Raw genomic sequence first — 24598 nt, 5'->3', positions numbered from 1 at the left:
GGAAAGTGAAGGCCTTTAACAAACTTTTCCACTATGTCCTTGAAAAACACAGAAGGACTAAAAATCAAATGTTAAACAATGGGGATGGCTTAATATTAACACTTTAAAAACGCTTAAATACTAGTATAAATCAAATTCAGTGATGAAGATTAGCTTGAATTTTGTGAATAAAAAAAGTGAAATCTTAAAATTTGAAGTCAATCAGAATGTGACACTTCCTTTTCAAATCAGCTGTGTTACGTCTGCTTAATAAAAACTGGCTTTTCTGGAGACCAAAATTCAGTATGATATTTTGGCCTAAATTTTTGTAAATGATGAAGTAAAACAAACAAATGGCAACTGAACTACCAATATCACTCACACACAAAATATGAGTAATCTATTTCAATCTAGAACAAAATCACAGCTGACCATTGAACCCACACGCATTTGAACTGCACTGGTGTACTTACACATTAATTTTTTTTAATAGTAATACTAGACAGTACTATATGATCTGTGGTTGGTTGAATCCGAGAAGATGGAATGGCCATATATGGAGGAACCCTGTATAAGTGAATTTTCCACCACAAGGAGGGTTGGTTGCCCTAACCTGTGTTGTTCAAGTATCAATGCTACTTTGAATTCAAATTAGGTTGGTTTCATTTTAGGAACAGGTTAAAGACCTTTAAAGTAAACACAGAACTAAACATTTAAGTCTAACCTGACAGTATTAGGTCTATTCCTAACCTAGTGTACACTCGGAGTTCAGGCACAACAGGGTTTGAATCCTGGCTTTGCCACTTTATAGGTAGTGACCACTAGCTATCCATAAAATATACTTAATCTTAGTCTCGGACTTCCTCATAGGTAAAGTAGGGACAATATCACCTACCTTTAAGGGTTATTGATTACATGATACACAAAATGATTCATTAGCACAATGCCTGGTAACAAGGTATACCTTGTTAGTAGCTTATAATTAACATACCATAAAGACATGCTTGGCAAAAAAGAAACAGCAGAATATTCTTTTCCATACTTCATCTATAATATTTTTTTCATTTTTAAAATAAAGGTCTGGAGTTCAAAGTAAGATATGTTATCAGTTATCAAGGACTACTACCTCCAAGTCTCTCTCTATCTGAAAATGGATACACCTGTCATTTCTATCTTTGAATTTCCCATGTGTTGATCTTAATCCATTTGAAAAATAAATTTTTTCAAGTCATCTGTAAAGATTTTCTCCCTTAATCTGCTTTTTTATCATCAAAGGTTTACTTTGATCTGATTAATTAATGTTAATTTTTTTAAGTCAGAAATTAAAAAAAAAATACCACCACCAAATGGGTGTTCTTTGTGACCTGTTAGCCTTTCCTTCCTGAGCTTTCTGAAGTTATTTTTATCTTTTATGACTTGTAACTGTTTTCTGATCTAATTCCTAAATAAACATGCCATGACATTTCCTCAGAGACTGTCTTTTTTTGCTTTTTCCTTATTATCTTCCATCAATTTCCTAAAACTATTAACGCCTGATTTTCTAAACTCATTTCATTTTCTTGCAAACTAACATTTTCTTGGGATCCTAAACACTATTAACATTTGTGGTGACTGTTAAACGTTTTTAATCTCCAACTAGATCCACTGAGACCAACTAGTCTATGAATCATTATAAACATCTCCTGTTGCTATCTTTTTCTACTAAGGTCTACTCTCTAACACTCCCAACCCAAATGTAAAATGACCTATAACCCTGCTATGTATTTAAGGTGTATTTAGGGACACTGGCATCACCGAGAAGCATATTAGAAGTCTCTTGTTCCATCTCAAATTACTGAATTAGAATCTGCATTTTTAAAAAACCCCAGGGATTCCTATCCACATTGAATTTTGAGAAACACTGATGAATGGTGAAACTGTGACCTAAACAGTTCAACTAAAAAGTTAAAATAATCACCAGAAGGTCTTTCAAACTTTGATAAAAAAAAAAATTACTTTGATAAATGCAACAAACGATCTCATTTATCATTTTCCCCACATTTGAAAACTCAAGTAAAAATGATATGACAACTAACAAGCAAACTTATCTTCACGATTTAAAAAGACATTTCAGTAACAATATTGCTGGTTGTATTTAAATTTAAATAGACCAAACTATTTTCCACACCAACTCTACAGAGATTATACTTAAATATTATTAATCTGTTAAGGTTATACTTCATGGGAAGCATGGAAAAGAAAGTTTCAATATGACAAGCAAATGCTAAACATATACCATCTAACCAAAAAGTATGACCAATGCAACTAAGGTACTTGAATGACAGTATATAAACATACACCATTATAATCATTATTTGAATCAATCATTCAAATAATAAGAGTATCATCACTTATTATCAAGATTTGTCTTGATAATGTTTTTCACCTAAAAATTTTCCCCCACAGAATTTTCAAAATAGTGACTTAGGTGGTAAACAGTAACAGCCTTTTAAAATATATTAACCTCTGCTTAATCTACTTAAAAACCCAGGTAATGGAAATTTGCAGATTTAAAGAATTCCTGGCCAAAGCATGAATACTCCAAGAACACGTGTACAGGAATATCTGTTGCCAATTTGACTAAAAATTGCTCAGTATATGAGACCTTTAATAATGCAATATTTTCATATTGAAGGAATCTTTCTCTCTACATGTCTAAGGCCGAGCTCTTTTACCAATGTTACTGAACTACTGATCCTCATCTTTAATCCTATAGAGGTAATTTTTAAGTGATCAAATCTCACATTATTTTAAAAGGCATGACTAAGTCGCACAACTTTATGACTAATTTAACCTCTTGTCCTCTTAAAAAATGGACAGCTAGGCCTAAAATTTACCCTTGGGGGATTTTAGTAATGGAATAAGCAGTCCTGCTTATAAGTTTTTTGAGGAAATGTCTATAAATGATTGTGATTTTAGTCATAAATTCCAAGTCTAAATAAATAGCAATGTGATTTCTTTCACATCAATAGGAAGATATTCCCTTATGTGAGTAAAATATGGGAGTTTCCCAGGCAGACTCCAGTGGTAAAGAATCTCCTTGCCAGTGCAGAAACCATAAGAGACTCAGGTTGGATCCCTGGGTAGGAAAGATCTCCTGGAGAAGGGCTTGGCAACCCACTCCAGTATTCTTGTCTGGACAGTCCCCGTGGACAGGGGAGCCTGGAGGGCTACGGTTCATAGGGTTGCAAAGAACTAGACATGACTGAACCTACTCAGCACCCATGCAACAGTGCATTTAAAGTGTTTTGGGGGCTTCCCTTGTGGCTCAGCTGGTAAAGAATCCGCCTGCAACGCAGGATTGTGATTTTAGTCATAATTTCCAAGTCTAAAAAGAACTGTGATTTCTTTCTCATCACTAGGAAGATATTCCCCTACGTGAATATACTCCACAAGAAAATACTTAATAAAAATCTTATTTCTAAAAATAAACTAGTAAATTCAGAGCTTTAGGTAGAGAAAAAAGACACCTATAGAGCCTAAGCTTAAAATGATCATAAAACAACCTCTTTTTATTCCTGGAAAAAATACACCACAAACCAATGAGCTGCATCCCCACCCCAAGCCGCCCCTCAGCCCCAGCCCTGCCAGTACTTAAAGGGGCCCAAGTTTAGATACTTCTGCTGTCAGAATATTCCTTACTGTCTCAGTGAGTGACTTTTTGATTTGGGGGAAATAAAAAACAGTAAAATCTTCTCAGAAAATACTGACCAAAGAATTGTCTTTCTTGAAACAGGGTACATTTCTTCTTCCCCGCAGCTCATGTTTATTTAACAATCTTCATTAAAAGAGGGTAGAGTGTATTACTACTCCTCTGAATGGTTTCTTACTTGATTTGTTTACAAATCATCAGGTCACTTTCCTTCTAAATCCGTAACAGTACAGTATTCAGAGGAACGAACTTTTATTTCAAGCAAATTTCCACTCTGACTTGCGGAACTTCTACCTTTTTGACTTAGTAAAGAATTAAGTATGCCTTCAAGGAAGACAAGTCACAAGAAAAATGACTAGATTAGGGCTATCTTCAAGAGAATGGGATCAGTACAATAGAAACCCTTATAAAGTTTAAGAAATAGAGCTCTTGATATGTTTCTTATACACTAGAGACATTCCTCAGTGGTGCACCTCAACCCTCCAACATAGCCTTCCTCAAATATCCCCTCACCTTTCCTTCACTTGCAGACACGTCATGTCAAGGGTCAAGGACACTGGAGAATAAAATGCTTACTCAAAGCACTGTACAAGTGTTTCCCTTTGCTCACCTCTGTACGTTTTCCAGGATCATTTCCAATGTGAATATGCCAGATTTTCATCATAGAAGCTTTATAGGTAGCCTGTTATGCCAAAGACAACAATTCCATCTGACACCAGGAAACCCAGTTCTAACCCCAGTAAAGCTACTTCCTGATACTGTAATAAGCCACTGGAATTCAGTATTTTTATTTGTACTATCCCAATCCTTCACTACCTTCACATGGACAGGTGCCCAATATCTAGTACTAAATGTGAGGAAAAGAACTCCATTTGACTACAAAAGTCTCCATTACAGTACTACTGAATCTTTGTTGCACAATTGAACCCACCACACCCCACCCAAAATCACCAACACAACACTTTGAACATGTTAGATTTTATTAAAAATATTTAACATTGTACAAATATTCCAACACAGTTATAGTACCTGAACACTGTACCAAAAGCATGATTTTTATTAAACTATTGATTAAATGGTCTTGCAAATGTACCTATTTCAATATTCTCATATTATTGTATGCTATCAGCAATGTAATGTTTGCAGGAGCTTTCAACTCAATTATAGAAATAGGCTTATAACATACTAAACATAACAGAACTCATTAAAGTACATTTCTATCTATGTTACTGAACAGGCTAGATAAGTCACCTTTGTCCAGCCATCAAAAATGAGACATCAAGATAAGCAATGGGATCCTGACAAAGTTACTACAGAAACTGAAAGCCCTTTTTTATATTTGAGAAATTTAAGTTTTCCCCCATAATGCCTCCTCCCATGAAATGTATTTTACTGTTAGTGTATAAAAGCCAACAAGTTTGCACTGCATTTTCCTTAACTTATATGAACTTTCAGCTCTACTAGAGTGTTCCTATTGCTAATTGTAAAACTTCCCTAGGATGATACATTATTAAGTACAATCTAAAAGTTCTACACTCCCATCTGTTCTGCCACTTATACATGCATAAAATGTGTCAGAAGAGAAACACTTAACACAATGATGCAATCACTGCAGTTCTTAAAGTATAATTTCATGGTAGTCATATACCTCTGGTCTACAGCAAGCTTACAGATTCGGGTTAATATTCATGACACTGACTAGTCCATGTTTATTACCTAGGAGAGTCTTTCTAGACTGATACACCCAACCAACAAAGAAGGCATGAGAATACTGAGGAGGTTCTAGGCATAAAAATTCATAATTACTTTTAACCAGTGCTTAACATTATTTTTTATGTGGTATTCAGAAATACCTAATTATTAATTCCCTCAATTTATACTGTAGCATCATGGAATCCCCTGAGTATGAGATTTTGCTCTTTAGTAATGACCTAAAAATCGACTGTAATTCTATCAATATCTACTTATCCCATCAGCTCTCCTGGGGTTTAGACAAAATACAGGTTGATAGACTTAGATTTCTGTTTCTCCTATATAAAAAGGTCCTAATATTTCAGCTACATAATTTCCTCTTGACCTAAAGTCATCATATCAAATGTATCTATAAACTGAGCCCACTCTTATTTGTCAAATTGCTAAAACTTTTAAGATAATCTATCCAATAAAATGTAAATATACTGAAGATATCAGAGGGACTGAAAATCACATAAAATAAAGCAAATTTACTGTTTCTCCAAGAGATTTAGTCTATCTTGACCACTTATAATATACCCTGAGTATTTCATTACTTTACTTCAAACTTGCAGGCCTTTCCTGCTAACCTAAGAATTTGAGAATAAAGGGTATGAAATACTTTTTATATGTTTATATGTTCCTACTATGAACAAAATTATCTTGTGTTAAAGTTTTATTCTTCTACAAGGCTGACATAAATGCCCACTTATAGAACATGGGCATTCTCCCACACTTAATGCCCCGCTACTGATTAAAAAAAAAAAAAATAGGAAAAAAAAGTTCTTACCAATAATTCCACTGGTTATCGTCCCCAGCGAACCCCACCTAGCAAGTCGACATCATGACATGTCAGGTCAGGGCAGCCTCAACCTCGCTTCCCTGATAGTCAGGTGATAAAAGGAAGGAGTTAAAACAGGAAAAGTACACTTGCAGATTTCTGGATAACATCTGAAAATGATTAAAAAACAGAAACAAAACAAAACAAAAAACCCAGAGCTTCTGGTAACCTCTAAATAAAATATATACATATACATGTATATAGGTAAAAGAAAAAAAAACTTTCCTAAAACAATTAATAATGACCACTCCCAATTAAATATTTAAATGACCAATACATGAAATAAACAATATTTTTAAAGTTCAGTATTTGCATTTCAAAAATAAAAACTAATCAACAAACTTCTAATGCAAAAGTAAAAATGCCTGGTCAATGAACTTGTCATTCTGGATTCTCTAGTCAGTCACCCAAATCCACGGTCTTACTCAGAACAACTAAGTTAACAGAAGCTCCCATTCTTAGAAAAACATAAACACACTTATAAATCCAGTGCACTCTTTCTATAAGGCTTTTTCTTAGACGCTCACTTAAGAGGCTTCACATAATAAAAGACAACACTAACATTAACAATTCTACATACTCTGGTTGGTTTTAAGAATACTGGATAGTTCAATATAATAAAATCTCCTTGGAAAAATCAAAATGGTAAACTAACATATTTAGAAGTCTTTTAAACTGACAAATGATAGCCTTATAGCAAGTATTTACTGGAAGGGTTTGGTTTTACAAATAATACACAATTAATAAAACATAGGTATGATTATCCAAATGGGCAGGAGGCAAATGATGCAATGAGTTTCAAGAATATTATATGGCTTTATGCTAGGAATGGAATTTAATGTCCCTTCTCTTTTGGAATTTAACAAATGTATTTTCATGTATGCTGACCTTTTTAAAAAGAGGGTTCACCTAACTCAGATTTCAAAGCCAAATGAGAAAAATGATCTAACAGAAAGCATTGGGCTTTCTTATGCAGAATAACCCCAGTAACTAGAAAAACTGCAAAACAATTATGCTGAACTCTTTTAAAAAAAATTAGCTACAGAACCATAGTAACTCAATTTCCACATCAATTGATCAAATAAACTTGAAATTATTAGAAATCTGGCTAATTAAAACTTTTTTGCTTTAAGAAAATCAAAACACCGTCATATAAATACATACGTTTAAGCAACTGCTATAAATGAGTGATCAAATAAAAATTAGGATTTCACTATGGGGAGGGGGCATATTTATATAATTCTCCAGAGAGTATCTACAAAGAAGAGGTCATTCTCAATATAAAGTTAAAATATTTCCCAGCACGCATGTTACTGTAGCAGGCTCAGAAATAAAAACAAAGGAAGTAGGTGGGAGAACAAAAAAGATGGTAGGAGAGTAGGCAATCGGATTTCCTAGAACTCATAATATGCGCCTATTTAAGAAAAAACCTAATGCAAATCTAGAATAAAAGCCTCTTCAGGTGACATTTTTCAGGTTTGTTTATCAGACTGTTAGATTTACTTCTATGAGTAGTTAAGCTCTGAATCTGTTTTCTGGGAATGCCGCTTACAGCAATAGCTTACAATAGCTTACATCAGTAAGGGAAAAGCTCCACAGTAGACTGAATGCTTATAACGTTTTGTCTGTCTGTTAAATAGCCACAAAAAACCTATAAAGTGCTATTTGAGGAATATCTTTATAGTATATTTTTAACTGGTGAGAGTAAAATATAATTTGCAATTAAAGAAAAAGATTTTGACATGGAACCTAGGTTTGATTCATATGTTTTTGCCAGATTTACATTTTAGGATAGGTGGGGAAAGCTCATAAATTACTTTTTCAGAATTACTTCTATTCCGATTCCTAATTTTGTTCATAAGAACTTGTTTGCTGGTAACATCTAAGAAATACAAATAATTTAAATTTTATTTCTACAGCCTCTCTTCTTTCCAAGAAAAATCGTGGGTTTTACTTAAATCTAATTTAGATTTATAGTTAGAGCTTCAAATTGTATTTTCAAAGTTGAAAAGACAGCATTTAAAGAATGTTTGGTGTCTATACCTGCATACATGGGCATAAGAAAAACAACTGGATCCAAGCTTTATTAAATAGATACCCACGTTAACATCAATCTGTTATACACAGGAATTATATATAATTCCTCTACTGGTTTCCAAAAACATAAAAGGAATATTAACAAGGCCTGTTAACTTACTGAACTATGTAATAAATGTATTTTTTATAAGAAATGATATACTGACTTTCATCAGCAAATACTCATTTTTCTCCTCAAAGTCAAAAGAGAAGTCATGAAAACCAAAATATGCTCTGACTGAGCTTTGAAGGAATTAGATAGCTTATAATTTTGAAATCTAATACCACTCATAAAAGACACCAAACAGGAACAAAACACAAAATAAAGGTGTGCCCATTTTAATTCTTCTCCAATGGCTTATTTTTATAATTTAAAAACATTTTAGATCCGCCTAAGAATAAAATGGAAGGGAAAATTTTTATTGGTTATTTGAAAGTGATCCAGACTTTTCTGCGCTGTTTATAGATTCTTTTGTTCCTCTTATTCTCAAGCAAAAAAAAAAAAAATTCTCACGATAAAGGGAGAATTTCTACAGGAAATGGAAGTAGATGTTATGATTTGGCCCACAAAATTTTTAGCCATTTGAGTAAATAAATAAATAAATAAATAAAAATAAGAGGTAGTAACAGGAAGTCAGAAGTAGGACTACTGGGCATTTGTAAGCCTCTCTTACAAGGCCTGAGTGTTTCTCAAAGCAAATTTACATAGTAATAGGAAATTATATTCCTAATTAGTAACTGAAGTGATAGTTACAATGATGTATACTGAAAGTTTACATGAAGTTTAGTCCGCAGAGCAATTGACGCCACAGTACTAACATTTTTTCCTGCTATATACATTCACTCCAGCAAATAAGGTCTTCAGACAACAAATTATCCTTTATAGAAAGAATGTGGGTCAAAATAAATAGCAGTCTGCTTCCCCAACCCCATTTTATTTAATGCAAATTATCCAATGCCTGCAAGAATGTTCAAAAGCCTGAGCTTGTTTTTATAAAAATAAAAGATAAAATTGCCAAATTAGATGACTATGAAAGAACATCAATCAATGAAGTGCTATTTGGAATAAGTATTAGAATTTAGACTAATCCTCAGTCTGATATCCACGATACATATTAGAATAGACAAGAAATTTTGCATGAATTTGATCACTCACATAGGCAGTTATAGTTTGAAAACAATATTCCTTGCAAGGATTACGAATAAAATAATGTTTTAGGACACAATTGAATTTGAAATAGGTAATGTTTTGAATAGATTTTTGAGTTTTATTGAAATCTTACATGAACAAGAAATTGGAAATACAATCACATCAAAGAACAAATTGTCACGGCTTTGACGTTTAAGCCAAACAAATTTTGTAGGGCAGGTTTCAAAAAGGTGTGAAGTTATAACAATTTAAAAACACAGTTGACCTACTTCTAGGAATGCAAAACATACAATCATAGGTTATTTTCAATACAAGAAAACTTAAATTTGTTTGCTTTTAATTTCTTCAAACTACTAAGACAAAGCACTAGCTTGTATTTTTATTTACAGCATACTCCATACCCCTATGTAAGCTGTCCCAAATCCAAAAAATGAAACTGTCCAAAACCAAAGGTTCTGCAAAATCATGATTTTAACAGTGTGCTCAGCTTGTTTTGAAGCTAAAGTGAAGCCTGAAACGATAAAAGCATTGTAACTCCCAGAATAAGGGAACTCTGCAAGCCCAATAATGTCCAAGAGCATTTATGAAAAGAGGAAAAAATAAAAAGACTTGAGTATATACACAATAGTGATTTCTTCAGCCAAATACAAATGGCAGCAAATTGCTACTTAAAGATGAAACAGATAAGCCAATTTTTTTGAAGGATGTAGATCTAGAGCCAATCGTATCTTGTCAATATCATTTTCAAGCCCTCACTTGTCTATTTCCACTGTTGCCCATAAGTATCCTGATAAAATTCCTGGTTGTCATTATTGTAACCATAGTTACCAGAATAGTCACCACCTTGCTGAAGCGGCTGTTGAGCGATGGGTTGGGAACCCCAGTTCTGTTGGTTGTTGGTCTGACGGCGCTTGGAGTCAGGTTGGTTGTACCCGTCTGCCTTTCTCTTGCCTCCTACATTGCCCCCACGGTTGCCCCGAGATCCACGGGAACCACGGCCTCTCTGCTGTTGTGCAGGACCCCCTCTGCCACCCCTAGAGCCTCTTGGTGGTCCCAAAGGTGCCCCCCTCTGTGAGTAGCCAGCTCTACCTCTTGGAGGTGGTGCTCCCCGCCCCCTTGGTGGTGGTGGAGCACCTCGCCCTCCCCTTCCTCCTCCTCTTCCTCTTACTGCATAGCCATCATCATAGCCGTAGTAGGGATCTTCATAGCCTCCACGATAGTCGTGATAATCATAACCATAGTAATCATCATAGTAATCTTCATAGCCATAGTAATCTGGAGGGTAGCCATATCCACCTCTCCCCCCACCACGACCCCGACCTCTAATTGGAGGTGGCATGCGAGGAGGAGGGTGATAGTAATAATCTTCATACCTAGCAATGGAGGGAAGGGAGAAAAGAAAAAACAAGTTAGATTTTTCCTGACTTCAAGATTCTTCCCAACTTTTTAAACTACCGGATCTCTGATATATTTACTAAATGCAGACTCACGCAGTACTCCTCGAGGCCTGTCTAGCAGCTTGGCGCTCTTTCCTTTTCTTGTCTGGTGGCTTGGCTAAGACAATTTCAATTTCTTCTCCTTCTATTTCTTTGCCATTCATTTCATCCATGGCCTATGCAAAATTAGAAACAAATTTATTTTACAAGTAACAGTACCTTAAACATAACATTGTCTGTACCATTTAATACACCTCATAAACAATTTAATTCACAACTGTTTTAATTTCCAAGAAGAATATAGCCACCAAATTTTAAAAAATACACAAAATACTTATTCCCCTCAACCTTACTTTATGTGCAAGTTACACTGAGAATAAAACTGATGTCCTATTATTATATTTAAAAAGATAAAGCAGAGAGCTGCTTGTTACTGCTCCTTAATTGCAAGTAACTAATTCCTTCAAGCTAAGGCCAAAACAAACAGCAAATTCCCATCTGGAGAACATGCCAGTATTAACAAACTTTTCAGGATTAAAATTTTTAAACAAACATGGCATTCACCCTGTAGGTCTTAAACTGTTCTTTAATAAAAATATCAAGAATTTGAAATATAAATGAGACTATCGGTGAAATTCAACATGATACTAACCAAAAAAAAAGAAAAAAAGCATCTTCCCCACCCCAACAATGCTTAACCTGGTATATACTTTACCTGAATGGTTAAAAGCACAGAGCCCAGCAAAGGCTTAAACTAATTAAGACTCAAGTACTCATCTGGAAGCAGTAATCAAAAGTATTCCGGGCTCTAGTTTTTTATTTCTATCATTCCACCTAATAACTTCTGCCATACTTCAAGGTTCAGGTAACTCAGTAACCAAGTATTACCTCCTCACCAGTTTTTCTGTTTCCCAATACAACCCTCTCTGGACATACATAATAAAATGCTCTAACCGTAAAGAACATTTTAGTGATTTACAAGTATCCAGACAAAAGATTAAATCAGTATCTTCCTCTTACCGAGTTTTTTCCCCTTTACCACCTAAGCTTTTGGCTGCTTCAACTAAAGCAATTAAATGAATCTATAAAAGCTTCCTGGTATAAACAAAAGAACAGAGCATCTGTCTATACTCTTTCCTCTGGCTATCTTCTAGGCTAGAAATCTTACAATTTCAGAAATCGCTTTGGCAAACCACCCTTGAAAATTATTTTCAATTATGAACAATCAGTTATTTAATACCAAGTAAATCAAAATGAATATTTAGAAGGTATAAATTTATTAGTTATCTGTCCTTCCTATCACTCGCAATTCAGAAGCCAAACAAGTTCTGTACTAAGCTATGAATTTTATAAGCAATACTGTCTCAGTAATTAGCTTCCATCAAAAAGCAAACCAATAAATTCTACTAGTCAAAGATTCTATAAGGCACATTTTAAAGCAGTACCCTGGTCAGGAAATAAAACCTGCCCTAATTAGACGGGGGGGGGGCCGCTTTACTGACAAAACATGCAAAAAAAGAACCAGGCCTGAGTCACCAAGGGTTTTAGATCTATCTCCCCAATTATATAAAAAATCTTTTATTTTTGCCCTGTGTTTTGTTTTGTCAGCCCCTCCCCTCCCCTTTTCTCCAGAAGGGAGAGAGGGACAAGAGGAAGAAACTGAAAATTTCAGCCATTAAAGATGATATTGATCCACTATCAACGGAAAGCAGCAGAGTACTCAGGTTATATGTTCTAGACACTATATGAAAATACTGTTTTTCATACTTTTCAAATACTATCATCAACAAGCAAATTAACTATTATATGCAAGAAATATTTCTAACAACTATTGAAACTGTGAGAACCAAAGAAAGGCAAGACTATGAAGAACTAACCATTCCCTCAGAACACACCCACTGAATTACACTGTACTAGATATGAAGCCATGTACACTACTCAGCTCCACTCATAGGTTCTTAAACAAGTAACTAAAGTAGTTACAATGTATTCACTATCATTTTGGTATTTATGGAAGCTAATTACTATTCCTTGTTAACATTTTCAAGGTATCATGCTATCAAAGCTTAGGCTTACAAAAATAATACAGAGATTAAAAGTAACTTGCCTGAGGTCACAAACTCAGTTAGTAATAATCAGGCTTTGAAATATAGAGTCTTACCTGTTACATTACTACCACTTCACAGAGATTATTAAAAGAAAGCTCCAGAGTTCAGTAAAAGCTGAAAACCAATTTCATTTGTTTATAAAGTCACTTTGTGTGTTCTAGCAAGTTTCAACAACAAAATTCACATATCAAGAAACAAAATATCAAAATTTCTACCTTAACAGCTGCTCCTCTGTCTTCGAAATGAACAAATGCATAATCTTTCAACTTCTTCACTCTTTCAAGTTTTCCAAATTCAGAAAATGACTTTTCCAATATTTCTTCTGTCACTGTAGTAGCCAAGTTTCTCACAAATAAAACTTTCACCTAATATAACAAACATACAAAACTGGCATTGGCTACTTAATTTTAGCTGAAGTCCTAAAGTATTTCTTCCTATTTTCATGGCGTAGGTGTTCTTCTCAAAAACAATTAAGTGCTAAAGGTGCTACCATAGAAGGTATGAAAACTGAGAAAATAATTGTTACCAATTTATATAAATTATCAGTTTCTTTTCCTGCCATGTTATTACAGTGCCTAATACTGTGAACAGGACCTTCAAAGGACCAAAATAAAATTATTACTAAGTTACTTTACTAATTTAATAGGGTCCCTTTGTTGTTGTTTAGCTGTTAAGTCTTGTCCAACTCTTGTGATCCTGTGGACTGAAGCCCACCAGGTTCCCCTGTCCATGGGATTTCCCGGGCAAGAAGACTGGAGTGGGTTGCCATTTCCTTCTCCAAGGGATATTCCTGACCCAGGGATCGAACCCAGGTCTCCTGCACTGGCAGGTGGATTCTTTACCTCTGAGCCACCTGGCAAGCCCAACATGATTCATAAGTCCCCCCGAAACAAGTTTTTTTGTCCCTCCTTCCCAACCCAAGAACTGGATGAGCTCATGATTCTAAAGTTCATATGAAAAAATAAACAAGCAGTAGTAGCCAGGGAAAAAATAAGAATAAAATTTAGAGACTAGTCCTACTAGATAAAACAAACTATCAATTCATTGCTTAAATCATTTAATCAGTGCAGTGTTGATCTGAATAACGACGAAAAGTGGACTCATACCCCATACTATATACTAGGATAAAGTCCAAATAGATGGAAAATTTTAAAGGAGGGGGATGTTTAAAGTATTAGAAGAAAATAAGAAAATAATTATGTAACACTGCACTGGAGAAGGTTTTGTTAATTTAAAATCTATATGAAGGACTGAAAAATTCAACTACTAAAAAAAAAGATTTCCATGTGGTAGAAAATACCGTAAGTAAAATAAAAAAAAAAAAAGCATCACAAACAGTTAACCTGTCTTTTATATCAGAACTCTACAAAATAAGAAAAAGATCAACAGAAAAACAAATGAATGGAAAGATAGGCAAAATTCATGAATACATGGTTCATACAAAGAAACATAAATAGTCCTTAGATGCATAAGAAATGTAAATTCAGGCATGTACAGTAAAGAGAGACAAATCATAAAAGAGCTATGAGATACCACTTGTTATGAAATTTGGCAAAACCAAGTTTGAGCCTATCCTCTTTTAACAAGGATAGGAAGGAACATCCTGCTGTATTCTGCTTGTGGAGAACAGAATACAAGTGCACCTCCTACAGAAAATATGGTCAGTATCTTAATAATTACAGATGCATTTACCCTTTGACCCACAAATCTATCCTATAGATATGTCTGTACTTATATTAACTGAAATGATATAAGCTTACTCATTACAGTATTATAACAACAAAAGATTAGAAACATCCAATGTCCAGCTAGTTGAATATACTATGGTACACCTACGGAATGAAAAAGTACATATCATAAAAAATTAGGAGCTGATATTAAAAAAAACAATGTGAGGATACACCATTGTTAAGATTTTTTCCCCCATTTTATACCTCCAAAATAGGGATCCAATTTAAGTCAATGTGACAGACAAGCACTTGTCATAGTTTAATTGGCAGCATTTTACAATTTCTTAGCGATACATAAAATAATGGTATACTTCCTTAGAGCTGAAATACGAGATGAGATGAAATATGACAGTGAATAAAAAAAACATAATTCATCAATATAGCTACCAGTAACCATTTGTGTCAGAAGTAGGGAAGGAAAGAATATGTAATTATATTTGCCTGCTAAGCACTACAAGGATAAACCAGAGACCACTAACACTGGATATCTACAAGGGACAAGGAGGAAACAGTAGTTGGAGCTAGAGGTAGAAATGGGAATTCCTTGGCTATACTTTTCTATATAATTTTGATTTGTGAACTAAGGAAATACATTACTTGTTTAGACAAAAAAATTAACATACCTACCAAACAAATTGTTGCCTTAGATAAAGGACTAAGTAAAGAGGATTTGGGGAAGACACAAATTCAAGGGGGGAAAAGTCTTCTACCTCTATCTTTAACCCCTTTAATTTCCTCAATGTTGTCATATTGACATCTTTTTCTACATCAGACAGGCCTCCATTACTTTATTTACCTTCTTTTTTGAAACTCAACATAGATCTTTTTTCTTTTCTGAGATGAAACCAAAGTATCCTATATAAAAATTACCAGTTGAAATAATGTTTAAAGCACTCAGTAGGAAAAAGAAAGACACCTGTATGTACAACTGAAACTAACACAACGTTATAACTCAACTATAACCTAATATAAAATAAAAATGCCCCCTCAATCCGTAATACTATTTTTAAAATATTTTAGAAAATGCAATACAGGCCATAGTCAGTTTCTACAAGACAGATTCAAAGTTGTAAGAGATCTTATAAAGAGATTTATCCAACTCCAATAAAATAGACAACATCCAAATTCAGAAAGTTTGCTCAAAGTCACAACTGTATTAGAAGAAACAAGTGGAATTAAAATCAAGCTAGTAATAAACAAAAATAATCAGGGCTCTTCAGATTTCTAGCTCCTTCCCTTGACTCCTATCTACTCTAGGAATATAGAAGTGTGCAACACATCTGAGTCTCTCTGGTTCATTCTCAGTGGATCTTTGTATAATCCAAAAATGTTTTTGCTTACAAAAGCTTTTATCATGTTAGTATAAACCAGGTCCCTCCTCCAAATTAATCAACAGTGAGGACTGTCACCTCAGATTCTGAAGAAGCTTGCAGAAAAGACTTTTCAATCCAGAATAACCCAACCATTCATTTATGGTCATCCACAGAGTTGTGGCCCCCAAGAGGTCAAGAGACATACACCAAAATAATCAAAAATTCACTAAAAGCCAACAGAGATGCAACTCAGATATGTCCCTTCACCCCCAGGAATCACCCAGAGGAAAGCCTAAGAACCAGGACTCACGGAACCATCCTTTACCAGGCCAAGATCCCGGCAATGAAAGTATAGGGCTTAGGAAGAAAGTGAAAGTCCACTACAGGACTTGCCATGCATAAGAGCAAACATGATAACCCTTCACCTTTCTTCATGGAGACAATACTATAAGGAAACTTGATCCATTAAAAAAGACACTAAATCTAAATAAAATATAATTCATAGCCATGTAATAAAAGTCATAGTATGGTCAATGAAAATTATAATTCATAATCTCCAAAACATTACTTCTCTCTTTATTCCAGAAGACCTTGTTTTTTTTCTTTTCTTAACATTTTTATCTTTGTATCTTTGACAGTGCCAAGCACTAATCAAACTCTCAGTAGGCATAGAAACACATAATTGAAGGGGGATTTAACTTCAGTTCTTTTTACACATTTATCTGCAGAAAAAGAAATGGTCAATGGAAATTCCTGGATACCAGGACAGGCTGTTAAATTGGTGCTAAAGCAGGTTTTTGCTTAAACAGTTAAGATCAAGAGCTACAATTTGTATTTACTGTAAAATTTGAAATATTCAAGCTTATATTCTAAGTACAAAAAGTAAATGATAACCGCACCCCCAACACAAGATACTGCATTTACCTTCGCCATGACTTCTGGATCTGGTTCTTCCACAGGGTCAGCCCATTCAACTGTAACTACATTCCCCCACACTTTCACTTTTCCACTCATCAGCCGGCGTCTGGCTTGTGCTGCGGACTTGTGATCCTCATACTCAAGGAAGCAGAACCCCCGATTCTTCTTTTTGTCATCGGGTTGATGATAGAGAATAACGTCCACCAAACCCTCTGTTAAACCAACAGCCAGATATATAAGCCAAAAGCATCCACCACACATTTAGCGCTTAGGTAGACCTAAATCCACTTGCCGAAGAGCAAAAAGTAATTGAAGAAGCCTCATAATGATCTGCTAATTATCCAGCTAGACAACTAAATCAGAATTATTAGATATGGAGCTATGGACGATATGTTATGTTCCTTTGAATTTTAGGGGCCCTGAAAGTACAGTCATAGACAGTAAGTCCAACTACTGTATTCTGACCTATAACATTCTATTTTACAATGTTTTAAAGAGTGTTTGACCTAACATGACCTTACTAAAACTTATGAAAATACTACCAAGGAACTTAAAAACCAAATATAAATTCAAGAGAACACGCAACAACTAATTATAACCAAAAATCATCCTTGACTCTTAAGTTTTTAAAAGTTACTATTTTTACCAAGTAATAAATAAGTAACTGGTTAAAATGTACCTCTGATCTTAGTCCTGTACCCTCACCTTTCCACATATTATCCAAATCCTTAAGAGTAATTAGATTTTATTTCTAGCAGCAATATCCAGAATGTGATTTGGATGTGGTAGAGCGGAAGTAAAGGACCAGAGATGAGGCAGTCATAAAACTAGGAGATTACGGTACTGGATGGTTCATCCACATAGATGTTGAAAGTACTAACAACAAGTTAATTCAGGACCGAAGAGAAAGACTATGAGCCAGAAGCGATCTCCAATTAACACAAGACTGAAACCAGAAGAGCAACAGATAACAGCTTGAAGGAAGGGGAAAGGACTGTTTGTCTGTAATATGTCTGGACAACAAAAATGTAAAGAAATAGTGGTTTTTATACAGGATGAAGAAGCAATGGTCTAAAAGTTGTCTTTTACAATGCAGCTACCATTAGTGGGTCTCCATCAGCATTTTAAAAAATGAAATGGAATGTGTATGATTAAATCATATTTGGTAAGTGAAAATGTAATTCTGCTAAATTTTGTTACATATAAATATATAGATATAGATATAGATATATATAGATAGATAGATCTGTGATCTAAAATTTTCTTCTCCAATCAATTCCACGGATTTAGGATTGGAAATGTGGAAAAATCTGAAGCAGACAAGGTAAGAGGAAGAAGGAGAGGAGGAGAAGCGCTCTCGTCCCCTTGGTCTTAGAGTGCACTGAACACCAGATGGGGAGAAAGCCTTCACTTGAGAGCTACAGGGCAAAGGTGGTGTCAAAAGTTATGGTTCAATTAAGGAAAAGAAGCGAAGAGGACATTCCAAGAACTTGAGGCTACAAGAGAAGTTGTTTAGTCCAAACCACTAAAAGAACAGAAAGGAGGAAATTTAGACACTCAGTAGATGCGTGATTTCTTAGATTAAGATATACCTCTTTTTTTGCACTTATAGTATACCACAGATTTCCCAAAACTACTTTCTAAATACATTTTTGTTTTACCTGTGACTTTACTGAATTCTTCCAGAATGTTTTCTTTAGTCTTATTCTTCGGAATTGATCCAACAAAAAGCCTGTTGTTTGCCACAGAAATGCACACTCCAAGGTGTTTACCGGGGCGGATTTCATAGCTGTCACACTGAAAGGAAGAACAGAACCAGACACCCCACAACCACCCCAAACTCAGAACAACTGACCTCAGTCTAAAAAACCAAACAATTCAAGGTCAAACACTCCCTGCTTCATGAATTCACCAAGTTCCCTCATGCTTGCCATAATATAAAATGTGTTATTTTAAACTTTTACAGCCTCTGTTTTAGTTTGGTTTCATTAACCTTCACTGCTCTATCAAATTCACTCCACCTTTGAAAAGATTTGATTTATTTCAATATTATCAATCTCAAGATTTTTAACCAGAGAATTTTAGAAAAAATTCCTGAGACTGGTAATTCAGAGCCCTTGGAGATGAAATGAGATATAGATAAGTCTCAGGAAAACAACAATATGTAAAGAATAACAACTATGTTTAATCAATGCAAAGAAAAGTAGAAGGATTTCACCTTTTACATAAAACAGAATTTAAAAAATTTAAACTTCATATTAAACATAATACTTTCAAAATTGTATTAAATCATAGGAATAAAGTGTTTTATTTAAATGGTTATGGTGATGATTTCCTAGGTAAACTTGAGCTGTTTATGCATTAACATTACTTACCAATTAGTTTACAAAACAAATATGTAATTAAAATAAAAATCATCCATATGTTGCCAGAAGCAAGGAAATAAAGCTTTAAAAACTTCTCAGTACTAAATAAAGAAACTGGAAGGAAAAAGGTCCATAATAAAAACAAAAATCTGGGTCAAGTTAGAAGTAGAACAAATTTAGAGGCAACTAATGAAATGAAAAGCTTTGGTGAAAGAGGTTACCATTCTAAAAGAACTAGAACTAGACTGAGGCCTTCAGCTGTCTGGCAAGAGTATCCCCAGAAACCAATGACACTGCTATTCTGAGTTACTGAGATGACTGTATCTTAACACAGTAGGAGTGAAGCCATACTTAATTTGTGTACTACTCTGAAATAAGTACAAAGGGTAAAAGGCCCTAAAGAAAGGAGATTCCTAGAAGACTGGTTATCAAGTAATAGAAAAAGAGAAAGATTAAAGACAAAGAGAACTGGAGAGTTTGGAAACAAAAAGAAAAGAACGAGAATATACTTAGAAAATAAATTGTATGATTAGGTTATGATAAAAACAAAGAGATTCACAATCATTTCCCAAATTGTGTCCTCAAAGTCAAGGAGCCCAGTTATATTCCCCAGAACCCATTCCAGACTTCATCACACTTTAAGAATTTTACTCTAAAGTTTAACAGCAAGAACTGACATTTCTAAGATCAAAAGGGAGAACTGCAAAAAACAAATATTCAAATGAAACTTTAGATACTAACTGCTGTAATAAATAACTTCTTAGAATTATGGGAGACTATCATCTTACTTCTGGGGTATTTTATTTTTTACTTTCATAATATGAAAAAATAGCCACCAGACACATACTAACTCAGTCAATATAAAACTTTTAAAGTAAATGAAACAACGTTAACTGCAAATGTTTTTACTTGACGTGTTTCTCTCAAATGACTTGCTAGACAATGGGTATTTGTTCTGTTTATCACATACCAGTTTAACAGCTTCCTGTGCAGCTTCCTTTCCACAGAAGGTGATAAATGCATACCCTCTGTTCTGACCAGACAGTGGATCCATCATAAGACGCAGATCCCAAATGGGACCAGCCTTTTCAAAAAGGGGCACCAATTCATCCTCGTATAAATCTCTTGGTATTTTACCTACAAAGACCTGAAATAAAACCTGTGTGTTAGAATCCCAATGTAACAAGCATTTGATTTTAGAGCCACAAAGCCTAGGTGCCTTTTTTAGGGGGTGGGGACACAAAGATGGTTAAGGAAAAATCGGGGCAAGTTGAATCTTACAAAGTTAACCCTAGTTTTTCATTATAATGACTTTCAGGGCATCAATACAGAACAATATTCTATACTGAAAAATGGAAACTGATTAACAGTAAGCACTCAAAATTTGTAGTAATAACTCTAAATCTTAAATTTTTGTAATCTGTCCTTTTCTCACAAAAAATAAAAGGCCTATATAAATATTTGTTGAAATACATCTGCATTTTTAGAAAAACCATGCTTGAATATGGAGAAGGGAATGGCAACCCACTCCAGTATTCCTGCCTGGGGAATTCCATGGACAGAGAAGTCTGGTGGGCCACAGCCTACGGGGTCGCAAAGAGTCGTCCATGACTAGGCGAGTAACACTTCCATTTTCACTACAGTAACATGCCAATTCAGTAAAGTTACAATAAAAGTTAAATTAAAAAAAAAAAAAACTGAATAAAAGATCGATGAGGTCTCTTTCAAATTTTCTCAACTCTAAAATCTTTACTACTTAAAAAACTCCACTGCTTTAATTTTTCTTTCATCAGAATTCCTTTATCAGAATATTACATTTTAAGATATGAAAAAAAATCATCATAATTTGAAGATTTTGTTGGATGGCATCACCGACTTGATGGACATGAGTCTGAGTAAGCTCCAGGAGTTGGTGATGGACAGGGAAGCCTGGCGTGCTGCAGTCCATGGGGTCGCAAAGAGTCGGACACGACTGAGTGACGTGACTGAACTGAAATGAAGTAATGAGCTTCCCTTGAAACTCAGACAGTAGAGAATGTGCCTGCAACGCGGGACACCTGGGTTCTATCCCTGGGCTGGGAAGATCCCCTGGAGAAGGGAATGGTTACCCACTCCAGTATTCTTGCCTGGAGAATTCTATGCACAGAGGAGCCTGCCAGGCTATAGACCATGGGATCACAAAGAGTTGGATATGGCTGAGTGACTAATACTAACACTAATGAAGTAATACCAGCAATCCAAAAGATGCCAAATTATTGGAGATTAAGTTTCTGGTGTTAAATTCTGTAAGAGCTGTGGTATTTTAAGACAATCCTTTTCAAAATAATCAGGTTCACTTTCACTGCTATCTGGTAAAATCTGAGGTGGTCTTCTGAATCTCTAGCAAGATTCTTACACAACAGTTATTCTAATTTTTCTAATTCCTTAAAATCTCCAATCCTCGTTCATGAAATCTCATTCTAAGAGGGTCGCCTGAAAAGTCATTGGTTTTCCTAACATTCTTTCCTCTTAGCCTTAAAAACTTTTCTCAACATCTCTTTTCACTTCCTTCCTTTATACCTCAGAGAAAAAAATGTACCTCTTTTCCAAAACAAGAGTAGCTCCTTAACCCTAATAAATAAGCCCATTTCTTCTTACTACCTTCTTCTGGAAATAATTTTAAACCTTTATTTCTTCAGCTGTCCTATCTTGTTCAGTACATTCTTTCCTTCCCACAGTTCTTCCATCTTTAAACATGCCAGATCTCCCATAACAAAAACCCCTTCTTTAGCCTGTTATTGTTCCTTTCATTTTTAAATGCTTTAAACATCTGGCCCTTACCTGTTTGCTTTCACTCATGCAGTTATTCTTTTCAACACATCTACTGTATGCTTAATACCGGGCAGCTAAGAAAGGCATAAGTAACAGATCGGCAATCATCTCAGTGACATCCCTACAGAACCATCTTTCTAATGAAAGCTCACTCTGAAAAGCACTTGCATCTATGCTTTTTTTAATTGTTCTATCATGTAGTCATGATCAAGTTCCATTTCTATTTCTTTCTTACATTTTTTTGGTATCAGTTTCTTTCCATTTTTTTTTTAATTGGAGGATAAATGCTTTACAACGTTGTGTTGATTTCTGCTATGGAACAATGTGAATCAGCTGTGAGTACACATATGCACGCTCTCTCTTGCAGCTTCCCTCCCATATGCTTTTAAACTCTCTAAAAACTAGCTTCTTCCAACACTAAATTGTACACCCAAATGTCACTAATGGACTTTTAAGGACCAAATTAAAAAGTCTTCCCTTCCTCAATCTCATCATCATCCTTGCCTTCTCAACAAGCATTAACACTAGTGATGCTACCTTCTGAAACTTCTCTTCCCGTAAACTTTCAGCTCAGTCTCTCAGTTGTGTCTGACTCTTTGCGACCCCATGGACCGCAGCACGCCAGGCCTCCCTGTTCATCACCAACTCCTGGAGTTTACCCAAACTCACGTCCATTGAGTTGGTGATGCCATCCAACCATCTCATCCTCTGGCGTCCCCTTCTCCTCCTGCCTTCAATTTTTCCCAGCATCAGGGTCTTTTCCAATGACTCAGTTCTTCACATCAGGTAGCCAAAGTATTGGAGTTTCAGCTTCAACATCAGTCCTTCCAAAGAACACTCAGGACTGATCTCCTTTAGGATGGACTAGTTGGATCTCCTTGCAGTCCAAGGGACTCTCAAGTCTTCTCAGTTCAAAGCATCAATTCTTTGGCGCTCAGCTTTCTTTATAGTCCAACTCTCACATCCATACATGACTACTGGAAAAACCTCAGAATCCCCCACTAACCTAGTCTTACCTTTAACTACTCCTCTATCCTTTCCATGGTGATTCTTCTATCCATTTAATAATATAAGCTGCATGTTTCCCAAAGTTACAGCCCTATTTCCCATAATTCACTGTACTTCCTTCCCTTGTAAGGATCATATTAACATCCATATTCACATACAATGCTACAGTCATTTCCCAATACCTCCTATATATCTCAAGATCTAATTCTGTATCTCCAACTACCTATTAAACACTTCCTCTTGGTAGTCCTGATTTTACCTCAAATCATCAGTAATTTTAGCAATACCAATTTTCATTTTTTTTAGTATAAATATATGTACAGATAAGAATGACTATTATCAGAATGTTAAAAGTGGTTATCGATACATGAAAAAATTCTAATTTTATTTTCTTTATTTAAAATAAAGGTACAATGTATATGTAACAAGTTTCCTTTGTCCAAAAATCAAAATAACTAAAACTGACCCTTGTCAATCAGTTCCTCTGATTTTTTCCCACATTTCTCTTAGGAGAACATAATTTCTGCTAACCACCACCCCACTCCACCCCAGCCCCACCCCCGGCAAATGACTGAGGAAAAATACTCTCATAAACAAAAAACCTCAGATATTTTTAATCCCTCCAATTCCCATCCATATCCAATTAATTTTTAAAATATCAGCTCGAGGGCTTCCTTGATGGTCCAGTGGTTAAGAGTCTGCTTTGCAGTGCAGGGGCAATGGGTTCTATCCCTGGTCCAGGAGGACCCCACATGCCACGGAGCAGTTAAGCCCATGTACAGCAACTGCTGAAGCTAGTGCTCTAGAGCCGATGAGCTCCAGCTACTGAGGCCAGTGCACCTAGAGCCCTTGCTCCACAACCGAAGAGGCCCCGACAACGAGAAGCCCGGGCCTTGCAACTACAGAGTGGCTACCGCTCTCTGCAACTAGACAAAGTCCATGTGCAGCAACCAAGACCCAGCACAGCCATAAATCCGTAAGTAAATAAATAAAATGCCAGCCTGAAGTCGCTCCAGTGCAGGTAACTAGCTCCCTCCCTATTCACAGAACTTGTCCAAACCTTTCATGAGGCGTGGACTCATAGGCCATGTATTTTTCTTCTACATTCTAGAGATGAGGAGAAGGCAATGGCACCGCACTCCAGTACCCTTGCCTGGAAAATCCCACGGATGGAGGAGCCTGGTGGGCTGCAGTCCATGGGGTCGCTAAGAGTCGGACACGACTGAGCAACTTCACTTTCACTTTTCACTTTCATGGGTTGGAGAAGGAAATGGCAACCCACTCCAGTGTTCTTGCCTGGAGAATCCCAGGGACGGGGGAGCCTGGTGGGCTGCCGTCTACGGGGTCGCATAGAGTCGGCCACAACTGAATCGACTTAGCAGCAGCAGCAGCAGAGATGAGTGAACACCACAGACAGGTCTAGATGTTCATGAAGCTTAC

General features: G+C 35.6%; 1 protein-coding gene across 5 annotated transcripts in view; it reads right to left on the bottom strand.

Moving 5' to 3' along the window:
• Positions 1-9549: 9549 nt before the first annotated feature.
• HNRNPR (heterogeneous nuclear ribonucleoprotein R) overlaps positions 9550-24598 on the bottom strand; it is a 32298-nt gene continuing 17249 nt past the window's right edge. For 2 of the 5 annotated variants that reach the window (XM_027520703.1, XM_027520714.1), the window contains 6 exons: positions 20310-20486; positions 18635-18770; positions 16980-17185; positions 13228-13377; positions 10959-11080; positions 9561-10841 (listed from right to left, as the gene is read on the bottom strand). In XM_027520703.1, the coding sequence (XP_027376504.1) occupies positions 10229-10841; positions 10959-11080; positions 13228-13377; positions 16980-17185; positions 18635-18770; positions 20310-20486 (1404 nt within the window). In that variant the 3' untranslated portion in view covers positions 9561-10228. Of the gene's footprint in view, positions 10842-10958; positions 11081-13227; positions 13378-16979; positions 17195-18634; positions 18771-20309; positions 20487-24598 lie in introns of all 5 variants that reach the window. The other 3 variants (XM_027520725.1, XM_027520694.1, XM_027520685.1) reach the window with 2 other exon arrangements.

Source organism: Bos indicus x Bos taurus, chromosome 2 (genome assembly GCF_003369695.1).
Source record: "Bos indicus x Bos taurus breed Angus x Brahman F1 hybrid chromosome 2, Bos_hybrid_MaternalHap_v2.0, whole genome shotgun sequence".
Lineage (NCBI taxonomy): Eukaryota > Metazoa > Chordata > Mammalia > Artiodactyla > Bovidae > Bos > Bos indicus x Bos taurus.
This window is presented reverse-complemented; position numbering and strand designations above follow the sequence as displayed.